General features: G+C 45.0%; 1 protein-coding gene across 2 annotated transcripts in view; it reads right to left on the minus strand.

Moving 5' to 3' along the window:
* Nucleotides 1–701: 701 nt before the first annotated feature.
* The window catches only part of igsf9ba (immunoglobulin superfamily, member 9Ba), a 226,255-nt gene continuing 214,524 nt past the window's right edge, over nucleotides 702–12,432 (minus strand). For both annotated transcript variants that reach the window (XM_061878079.1, XM_061878080.1), the window contains 2 exons: nucleotides 10,449–10,491; nucleotides 702–838 (listed from right to left, as the gene is read on the minus strand). In XM_061878079.1, the coding sequence (XP_061734063.1) occupies nucleotides 10,449–10,491 (43 nt within the window). In that variant the 3' untranslated portion in view covers nucleotides 702–838. The remainder of the gene's footprint in view (nucleotides 839–10,448; nucleotides 10,492–12,432) is intronic.

Raw genomic sequence — 12,432 nt, forward strand, 5'->3', positions numbered from 1 at the left:
GCCACAATCAGACAGTACGATACCCCATACTCTCTGAGCACACCCCACAGGACTTCTTGAGGGACACGGTCGAATGCCTTCTCCAAGTCCACAAAACACATGTGGACTGGTTGGGCTAACTCCCATGCACCCCCAAGGACCCTGCCGAGAGTATAGAGCTGGTCCACAGTTCCACGACCAGGACGAAAACCCCACTGTTCCTCCTGAATCTGAGGTTCGTTTTGTGGCAATTCCAACTTTGACCACAGCGTCAGTTGTTATGTAAAGTTGCGCTTTCCATCATTTTTAGCAGACTGCATTGCAAAAACCAGTAACAACCCCCCCCCCCCCCCCCCCCCCACCACCCCCCCCCCCCCCCACCTTCCTGTCATAAGCCCGGAGGTTGGGTTTGGGCGCAGTCGGGTGTTCCAACAGGACAATGACGTCAAAAGTGTCAAAGGAATGGCTAAATCAGGCTTGAATGAAGGTTTTAGAATGGCCTTCCCCAAAGTCCTGACTTAAACGTGTGGACAATGCTGAGGAAACAAGTCAAGAGTCAGAAAACCAACACATTTAGCTAAACTGAACCAATGTTGTGGTAAAAATGTAACCGACTGGCGACCGGTTTAGGGTGTCATCTCGCCCAAAGGCTCCAGCGTTCACATAACCCAGAACAAGTCAAACCGCATCAAAATAATTGGACGGACATAAAACGCGGGACTCACCGATCCTTCGTGCGGAAGTTGCGTTGTTATTGTTGTTTTTGGCGGCCACTCCCTTGGCTTTCGTGATGCAGGTGTGCAGCAGTGCTGGTAAACTCTCAGACCCAGCAGGATCACCAGACCCACCTAGAGGTTCCCTGGGGAAAGCACACAGAAAGGGCACAGCATGCAGCGGTGCCGCGTTAATCTTCATAACCGCAAAACCCTCCCGTCTCGTCGCAAAAAACACGGACAAACGGCAAACGTCGGTCTCGGGTTTTTGAGGTCTTTCACTAAGATGCTGAAACTACAGGCAGAGATGGATGACAAGCCTTAGACACAACAGGAGAAAGACGAGGAAAAGTTTGGAATTTCTTCTCAAGCAGCCAATACATGATTTAACCCATTTTCAGAGTCGTTTGAGTGTTGCTCACTTAAGTCTACAACTTGTTTAAGTGTAGCTCATTGAAGTCTACAACTTGTGGTTTTTTTCCCTGTTCGTCAGCATCAATGCATATTGAATTGACTCATGAAGGTCTTTATGTAGTGACTGCTTAAGAAAGGAAACAATGGCTGATTTTGTTCTTAAATGAAACAAATGAATACTACTTAACTAAGGATGTGCGGAAAAGAAACCTCATAAGGACTTCTTTTGGGGTTATCAACATTATTTTGATTTCACGGGTAGTAAAAATCAATTGGTTGGCAGGCATTTAAAGAAAGGGGGGACTGCTATGTCTGTCGAATCCGGAGTAAATTGTAACTCTTTATTTGTGGCGATATATCGATATACTCGATATATCACGGGTTTGTCCTAGTGCGATATAGAAAATGACTACATGGTGATATTGGAGTATACGTTGTCACGCAGTTGCTTTTAGTTGCGGGCATTACACTACAGAATCTTCTCATTCTTTCTTGTCTCTCCTTCTCACAGAGACATAAAACAAGCGCACCTTCTTACATACGTATACGCCCTCGCGGAGCATAGACGTAACAGCATGGGTAACGTTAGCTGTGATGCGAGTGGTATAACAAGAGAAAAAAGGTGCGAATCTGGTAACAAATGAAGGAATAATTAATTCCCAAGAAAAACAGCACGGGGTCCATCGTCTGGCGGTGGTGTGGCTTCAAGCGGGAAGATGTCGACGGACAACCGTAACTTGTCAGGTGTGGGGCAAAAGCGTTGCTACAAAAAAATAGTATTACTGCTAATAGGTAGCATCATTTGGAAAGTCACCTGCTAGAGAATGAAGAGTGCTTGAAACTCCGCATGTCAACATCTTCATTCGGTGCCACACCCACAAAATGCCGAAGCAACCATCGAAAAAAACCTACCACATAGCGAAAGACGAACACATTTTGATTTAGTGTAGCCAGGGGTGTTAATTGTGGCGTCCCGGAAGAGTTAGTGCTATAAGGGTTTCTGGGTATTTGTTCTGTTGTGCTACGCTGCGGATGTTCTCCCGAAATGTGTTTGTCATTTTTGTTTGGTGTGGGTTCACAGTGTGGCGCATATTTGTAACAGTGTTAGTTGTTTATACGGCCACCCTCAGTGTGACCTGTATGGCTGTTGACCAAGTATGCTTGCATTCACTTGTGTGGGAAAAGCCGTAGATATTATGTGATTGGGCCGGCACGCAAAGGCAGTGCCTTTAAGGCATGCCCCCAATATGGTTGTCTGGGTGGAAATCGGGAGAATGGTTGCTTTGGGAGATTTTCGGGAGGGGCACTGAAATTCGGGAGTCTAACGGGAAAATGGGGAGGGTTGGCAAGTATGACTGAGAGATGCAACTGCTCTGTACTTCTCTCTACGTCCATGTACCACTCTGTACAGCGGTGTTTTAAAATGTCTTAAATTTTACTTTTTGAAACCAATACTGATAATATCCGATATAACATTTTTATAGCATTTCTTGGTCGATATTATCAGACATCTCTAATTTTTGGTGATTTAATCCCCAATTCCGACCCTTAATGCTGAGTGCCAAGCAGGGAGGTAATGGCTCCCATTTTTATAGTCTATGGTATGACTCGGCCGGGATTTGAACTCACGACCCACCCATCTCAGGGCGGACACTCGAACCACTAGGCCACTGAGCTTAGTCTCGGGTAACTCCCCAAAGGAAGAAAAGAGCAAAGACGTGTAATGGAACTAGTAAAATGTCAATATTACACTCATAACACAAAAGCTGCCATCCATGCAGGCAGTATTTTACTTTAAAACTCTCATTGTTAAGAAAAATATCGAAAACGTATAATCGACAGAGATTTATTTAAGCGTGTTTAACACTTTTATGAGTGAGGGCCTTTTGGATCCTTGACACCTTAAGTCAGATTTATATATATATATATATATATATATATATATATATATATATATATATATATATATATATATATATATATATATATATATATATATATATATATATATATATATATATATATATATATATATACACACATACAGTCATTGTGCAAAATAATAATGAATCAAAATCAATGTTGTTACGAATTGATTACCTATTTTAGGCCCTAATTGCTTTACACCAAAATTTCTATTTCGAAAAATGTGTCGGGGAAATTTATTGCATATTTTGTGTTTTTGCCATAAAAAAAACAGGCTTTTCTTTAAAAAAAAAAAAAGGGGGGGGCATAATATATATATATATATATATATATATTTTTTTTTTTTTCCAAACACACAACTTGGTATTATAGGTGACAAAGTATACAATTATCAATTGTTAGCTTAAACATTTTCTGTTTTCTTACAATTTTACTGTTTTTTTTTCCACATAAAGTAGATATGTTATTATTTCAAAATACAAAACTTTTAAAATTTCAACAAACAGGTATATTTGCCCAAAGTATCGGTATCGGATCAGTATCGCAGATAACAGCATTAACTTGGTATTGGATCAGAAAGACACTCCGTGGTATCGCATATCAGTATCCTACAGTAGTTATGAATTTGTATTATATCTTGTGACCATGATCATACATATGTTGCAAAATATCCTTTTAACTCCATCATGGATCAAATTTAGTGAGATGGCGCCCCCATGTCTTTAAATGCCTTGCTTTGGAGCACAATGTTGTGCTCGTTGACATAAATCAAAACATTTGACGTTCAAAACGGACAAAAAAAATAGCGAAGGAGACGGAGGGATGGCGTCCATCACTTGTCACTGTGGAGAGAGAGAGAAAGTGAGAGCCATTAGCAGCAGAGGGGAAGACAAATGGCCGAGTCGAGCGCAGAACCGCACGGACCGCAGTTGAAGGTTCTCTTAAAGACACCAACGCTGCACATCACACTCTGATCGACATGAACACTGCGCACAGATCGACATGAACACAGCGCACAAATCGACATGAACACAGCGCACAGATCGACATGAACACAGCGCACAAATCGACATGAACACAGCGCACAGATCGACATGAACACAGCGCACAGATCGACATGAACACAGCGCACAAATCGACATGAACACTGCGCACAGATCGACATGAACACAGCGCACAAATCGACATGAACACAGCGCACAGATCGACATGAACACAGCGCACAAATCGACATGAACACAGCGCACAAATCGACATGAACACAGCGCACAGATCGACATGAACACAGCGCACAAATCGACATGAACACTGCGCACAGATCGACATGAACACAGCGCACAGATCGACATGAACACAGCGCACAGATCGACATGAACACAGCGCACAGATCGACATGAACACTGCGCACAGATCGACATGAACACAGCGCACAGATCGACATGAACACTGCGCACAGATCGACATGAACACTGCGCACAGATCGACATGAACACTGCGCACAGATCGACATGAACACTGCGCACAGATCGACATGAACACAGCGCACAGATCGACATGAAGACAGCGCACAGATCGACATGAACACTGCGCACAGATCGACATGAACACAGCGCACAGATCGACATGAACACTGCGCACAGATCGACATGAACACAGCGCACAGATCGACATGAACACTGCGCACAGATCGACATGAACACAGCGCACAGATCGACATGAACACTGCGCACAGATCGACATGAACACAGCGCACAGATCGACATGAACACTGCGCACAGATCGACATGAACACTGCGCACAGATCGACATGAACACTGCGCACAAATCGACATGAACACTGCGCACAGATCGACATGAACACAGCGCACAGATCGACATGAACACAGCGCACAGATCGACATGAACACAGCGCACAGATCGACATGAACACTGCGCACAGATCGACATGAACACTGCGCACAGATCGACATGAACACAGCGCACAGATCGACATGAACACTGCGCACAGATCGACATGAACACTGCGCACAGATCGACATGAACACTGCGCACAGATCGACATGAACACTGCGCACAGATCGACATGAACACAGCGCACAGATCGACATGAACACAGCGCACAGATCGACATGAACACAGCGCACAGATCGACATGAACACTGCGCACAGATCGACATGAACACTGCGCACAGATCGACATGAACACAGCGCACAGATCGACATGAACACAGCGCACAGATCGACATGAACACTGCGCACAGATCGACATGAACACAGCGCACAGATCGACATGAACACTGCGCACAGATCGACATGAACACAGCGCACAGATCGAAATGAACACTGCGCACAAATCGACATGAACACTGCGCACAGATCGACATGAACACAGCGCACAGATCGACATGAAGACAGCGCACAGATCGACATGAACACTGCGCACAGATCGACATGAACACAGCGCACAGATCGACATGAACACTGCGCACAGATCGACATGAACACAGCGCACAGATCGACATGAACACTGCGCACAGATCGACATGAACACAGCGCACAGATCGACATGAACACTGCGCACAGATCGACATGAACACTGCGCACAGATCGACATGAACACTGCGCACAAATCGACATGAACACTGCGCACAGATCGACATGAACACAGCGCACAGATCGACATGAACACAGCGCACAGATCGACATGAACACAGCGCACAGATCGACATGAACACAGCGCACAGATCGACATGAACACTGCGCACAGATCGACATGAACACAGCGCACAGATCGACATGAACACTGCGCACAGATCGACATGAACACTGCGCACAGATCGACATGAACACTGCGCACAGATCGACATGAACACTGCGCACAAATCGACATGAACACTGCGCACAGATCGACATGAACACAGCGCACAGATCGACATGAACACAGCGCACAGATCGACATGAACACAGCGCACAGATCGACATGAACACAGCGCACAGATCGACATGAACACTGCGCACAGATCGACATGAACACTGCGCACAGATCGACATGAACACAGCGCACAGATCGACATGAACACTGCGCACAGATCGACATGAACACAGCGCACAGATCGACATGAACACTGCGCACAGATCGACATGAACACTGCGCACAAATCGACATGAACACAGCGCACAGATCGACATGAACACTGCGCACAGATCGACATGAACACTGCGCACAGATCGACATGAACACAGCGCACAGATCGACATGAACACTGCGCACAGATCGACATGAACACTGCGCACAGATCGACATGAACACTGCGCACAAATCAACATGAACACTGCGCACAGATCGACATGAACACAGCGCACAGATCGACATGAACACAGCGCACAGATCGACATGAACACTGCGCACAAATCGACATGAACACTGCGCACAGATCGACATGAACACTGCGCACAGATCGACATGAACACTGCGCACAAATCGACATGAACACTGCGCACAAATCGACATGAACACTGCGCACAAATCGACATGAAGACAGCGCACAGATCGACATGAACACTGCGCACAAATCGACATGAACACTGCGCACAAATCGACATGAAGACAGCGCACAGATCGACATGAACACTGCGCACAGATCGACATGAACACTGCGCACAAATCGACATGAAGACAGCGCACAGATCGACATGAACACTGCGCACAGATCGACATGAACACTGCGCACAGATCGACATGAACACAGCGCACAGATCGACATGAACACAGCGCACAGATCGACATGAACACAGCGCACAGATCGACATGAACACTGCGCACAAATCGACATGAACACAGCGCACAGATCGACATGAACACTGCGCACAAATCGACATGAACACTGCGCACAAATCGACATGAAGACAGCGCACAGATCGACATGAACACTGCGCACAGATCGACATGAACACTGCGCACAGATCGACATGAACACTGCGCACAGATCGACATGAACACAGCGCACAGATCGACATGAACACAGCGCACAGATCGACATTAAGACAGCGCACAGATCGACATGAAGACAGCGCACAGATCGACATGAACACAGCGCACAGATCGACATGAACACAGCGCACAGATCGACATGAACACAGCGCACAGATCGACATTAAGACAGCGCACAGATCGACATGAAGACAGCGCACAGATCGACATGAACACAGCGCACAGATCGACATGAACACAGCGCACAGATCGACATGAACGGGAGGAGATGAGGAATAAAAGCCGTTAAAAAAAGAACCAGACAAATGACAGGAAGAAGAAGAAGAAGAAGAAGGATGGCCATTAAAGACGGTCACATGACTGAAAAAAAGAAACCAAAGCACTTGAGACGACAAAATGTGAGAAATCATTTAGTTTGGAATATTGTTTGTTTGTTTCGGTGGTGGCAAGAGAAGTTTCAAGAATGCATGCATGGCATTTTGCACATGGATCAAAATCTTTAAAGGGGAATTACTCGTTTCTCTCATTCAAGTGTGTCCTCCACTGCAGTGTTTTTCAACCTTTTCTGAGCCGAGGCACAGTTGTTTTTTTGTGTGAAAAAATCCCCCAGGCACACCACCAGTAGAAATCATGTTGACGATTAAAAAGTCCTTGTCGCAATTGTTGGATTTGACTTCAAAACAAAAGAGATGCTACCTCAGTAGAATCATTTAAATCCCATCTTAAAACTCATTTGTATACTCTAGCTTTTAAATAGACCCCCTTTTAGACCAGTTGATCTGCCGGTCCTTTTCTACTCTGCCACCCTCTCACTATTATGTTAGATTCACTATGGACTGGACTGTCACTATTATGTTAGATCCACTATGGACTGGACTCTCTCACTATTATGTTAGATCCACTATGAACTGGACTCCCACTATTATGTTAGATCCACTAAGGACTGGACTCTCTCACTATTATGTTAGATCCACTATGGACTGGACTCCCACTATTATGTTAGATCCACTAAGGACTGGACTCTCACTATTATGTTAGATCCACTATGGACTGGACTTTCACAATATTATGCTAGATCCACTATGGACTGGACTCTCACACTATTATGTTAGATCCACTATGGACTGGACACTCACTATTATGTTAGATCCACTATGGACTGGACTGTCACTATTATGTTAGATCCACTATGGACTGGACACTCACTATTATGTTAGATCCACTAAGGACTGGACCCTCACTATTATGTTAGATCCTCTATGGACTGGACTCTCACTATTATGTTAGATCCACTATGAACTGGATTCTCACTTTTATGCTAGATCCACTATGGATTGGACTCCCAATATTATGTTAGATCCACTATGGACTGGACTCTCACTGTTATGTTAGATCCACTATGGACTGGACTCCCACTATTATGTTAGATCCACTAAGGACTGGACTCTCACTATTATGTTAGATCCACTATGGACTGGACTTTCACAATATTATGCTAGATCCACTATGGACTGGACTCTCACACTATTATGTTAGATCCACTATGGACTGGACACTCACTATTATGTTAGATCCACTATGGACTGGACTGTCACTATTATGTTAGATCCACTATGGACTGGACACTCACTATTATGTTAGATCCACTAAGGACTGGACCCTCACTATTATGTTAGATCCTCTATGGACTGGACTCTCACTATTATGTTAGATCCACTATGAACTGGATTCTCACTTTTATGCTAGATCCACTATGGATTGGACTCCCAATATTATGTTAGATCCACTATGGACTGGACTCTCACTGTTATGTTAGATCCACTATGGACTGGACTCTCACTGTTATGTTAGATCCACTATGGACTGGACTCTCACTATTATGTTAGATCCACTATGGACTGGACTCTCACTATTATGTTAGATCCATTATGGAATGGACTGTCACTATTATGTTAGATCCACTATGGACTGGACTTTCACAATATTATGTTAGATCCACTATGGACTGGACTTTCACTATTATGTTAGATCCACTATGGACTGGACTCTCACTATAATTTTAGATCCACTATGGACTGGACTCCCACCATTATGTTGGATCCACTATGGACTGGACTCTCACTATATTGTTAGATCTACTATGGACTGGACTCCCACTATTATGTTAGATCCACTATGGACTGGACTCTCACTATTATGTTAGATCTCTCACTATTGTGTTAGATCCACGATGGACTGGACTTTCACTATTATGTTAGATCCACTATGGACTGGACTCTCACTATAATTTTAGATCCACTATGGACTGGACTCCCACCATTATGTTAGATCCACTATGGACTGGACTCTCACTATAATGTTAGATCTACTATGGACTGGATTCTCACTATTATGTTATATCTCTCACTATTGTGTTAGAGCCACGATGGACTGGACTCTCTCACCATTATGTTGGATACACTATGGACTGGACTCTCACTATTATGTTAGATCCACTATGGACTGGATTCTCACTATTATGTTAGATCCACTAAGGACTGGACTCTCACTATTATGTTAGATCAACTATGGATTGGACTCCCACTATTATGTTAGATCCACTATGGACTGGACTCCCACTATTATGTTAGATCCACTAAGGACTGGACTCTCACTATTATGTTAGATCCACTATGGACTGGACTTTCATAATATCATGTTAGACCCACTCGACGTCCGTTGCATCCGGCTTTTGCTCTTTTGTTGGTATTTTCCTGTAGCAGTTTCATGTCTTCCTCGAACGCCGTCCGCCCCACACGCCGTAAGTCTTTGCTGTCGTCCAGCATTCTGTTTTTGTTTACTTTGCAGTTTCATTTTGCATAGCCTTCCCTAAGCTTCAATACCCTTTCTTAGTGGCACTTGCCTTTTGTTTAGTCTTGGTTTAAGCGTTAAATGCTTTTTTACCTGCACTTTGCCCGCCGCTGCCACCTGCTGCCACCTACTGACATGGAAGAGTATTACACGGTTACTCTGCCGAGCTCTAAACAGCACAACGGTGCATTATTTACAGATTCTAATTACTGGTGTGCCAACAACATTTTTAACCCAATTAGTTTAAATTACACGGCACATATCTCACGGTACACTAGTGTGCCGCGGCACAGCGGTTGAAAAACACTGCTCTATTGATTCAAGGTTGGTGTTTTTTTCTTTTTTTTATCTTTTTTTTCCTGCAAGTGCAAAGCCACTCCTGGCACTTGCTCACAAGCCTAATGCGTACTGTGCCTTCTCAACAATGTCGCCATCACCATTGAGAACTCCACTTGAATCCAGCACAGAGGCACCACCCAAAAGCCATTCCCCTTTAAAGGAGAGAGTGATTAGAGACCCTCCACCTGCTGACCCCCACCCTTCCCTTCCCTCTCAGACATGGGTCCGACCCTTACCTATTGTGGCGTGGGGGATCGGGTCACAACGCTGCCCAGATAGCTGAGATCAATCAAAAACAAATAAAGTAAGACCCTGGCCCTCCGTCAGACAGCAGCCCTAAACTGCTACTGGCCCTCCCTTCCGGGGCCGTGGACGCCTAGGCCACCTTGCGGGACTTGGCTATTTCTTTGTTGGTCTACGAGGGCAAGCAGCTATCCAAATTGTAAGAAAAAGGCCCCGTTCGGTTCAAAGTCCATCCTAAAGTCGCGTTGAATCACGAGGACTGCAGATCAATGGTTTGACTTCTCGGAGAAGCCTCCATCCTAAGTTTACTCATTATTTTATTAGGGGGGAACAACTAAAATGTTATCTTTCAGAAGCATCTGGCCCACATATTACTTAACTACTTAGAACCACACTGCAAAAATTGATATCAAAGTAAGATGAAATATCTCAAATAAGGGTGAGATTTGCTATTATTTTCTGTCTGATAAGATAATTCTTCTCACTAAGTCATACTTGCCAACCTCGAGACCTCCGAATTCAGGAGATTGGGCGGGGTTGAGGTGGGCGGGGCTAGAATTTACTGAAATTCAAGTATTTTCTATATATATATATATATATATATATTAGAGATGTGTGGATAGGCAATTATTTCATCCGCAACCGCATCACTAAAGTAGTCATCCACCCGAAACAACATTTTATCAAAACCGCAACCGCCCGCCCGTTGTTATAAATCAGGGGTCAGCAACCTTTACCACTCAAAGTGCTATTTTGACTCGTTTCACAGAGTAAAGAAGACAATGAGAGCCACGACCAGTCTCGTGAACATTTGCTGGGGCTCATCCAGATAACGAGAATAAGGGCATGGTATGAAGCTATTGTCTTAGACGCCTTCTACAACATGTACAAACTGTTTGCCAGCCCAGCAACATACACGAACAAGATTGAAAGGCATACTGGGTGATACAGAGTACACTGATCGTTGTGATATAAACAACTTTAACACTCTTACTAATATGCGCCGCACTGTAAAGCCACACCAAACAAGAATGAAAAGCACATTTCGGGAGAACATCCTCACAGTAACACAACATAAACGCAACACAATAAATACCCAGAATCCTTTGCATCCATGACTCTTCCTGACTATATTTTACACCCCCGTGCCCCCAACATCGCCCACCTTGCCGACGCAAGGGGGGGGAGAATATTGTCAGGTATAGTCATGGATGCAAAGGATTCTGGGTATTTGTTGTGTTGCGTTTATGTTGTGTTACTGTGAGATGTTCTCCCGAAATGTGTTTGTCATTCTTGTTTGGTGTGGCTTCACATCGTGGCCTATATTAGCAAGAGTGTTAAAGTTGTTTATATTACAGCCATCAGTGTACTCTGTATTACCCAGTATGCCTTGCAGTCGTGTGCGTGTTTCTGCGGAAGCTGCATACAACATGTTGCTAGACTGGCAAGCTGTTCGTACATGGCCTTCTACAACAACCGCCAACAACAAGACAACCACCACCCGCCCGAATCCATTTCAAATCTATTTTTTCGTCATGTCACCCGCCCGACCCGCGGTCTCATCCGCGGACTCCGCGGATGAGACCGCAAACCGCGCATCTCTAATATATCCGAGGTCGGGTCGCGTGGGCAGCAGCCTAAGCAGGGAAGCCCAGACTTTGCTCTCCCCAGCCACTTCGCCCAGCTCCTCCCAGGGGATCCTGAGGCGTTCCCAGGACAGTCGGGAGACATAGTCTTCCCAACATGTCCTGTGTCTTCCCCGTGGCTTCCTACCGGTTGGATGTGCCCCAAACACCTCCCTAGGGAGGCGTTCGGGTGGCATCCTGACCAGATGCCCGAACCACCTCATCTGGCTCCTCTCGATGTGGAGGAGCAGCGGCTTTACTTTGAGCCCCTCCCGGATGGCAGAGATTCTCACCCTATCTCTAAGGGAGAGACCCACCACCCGGCGGAGGAAACTCATTTGGGCCGCTTGTA

The sequence above is a fragment of the Nerophis ophidion genome, linkage group LG18 (assembly GCF_033978795.1).
Source record: "Nerophis ophidion isolate RoL-2023_Sa linkage group LG18, RoL_Noph_v1.0, whole genome shotgun sequence".
In the NCBI taxonomy this organism is placed as follows: domain Eukaryota; kingdom Metazoa; phylum Chordata; class Actinopteri; order Syngnathiformes; family Syngnathidae; genus Nerophis; species Nerophis ophidion.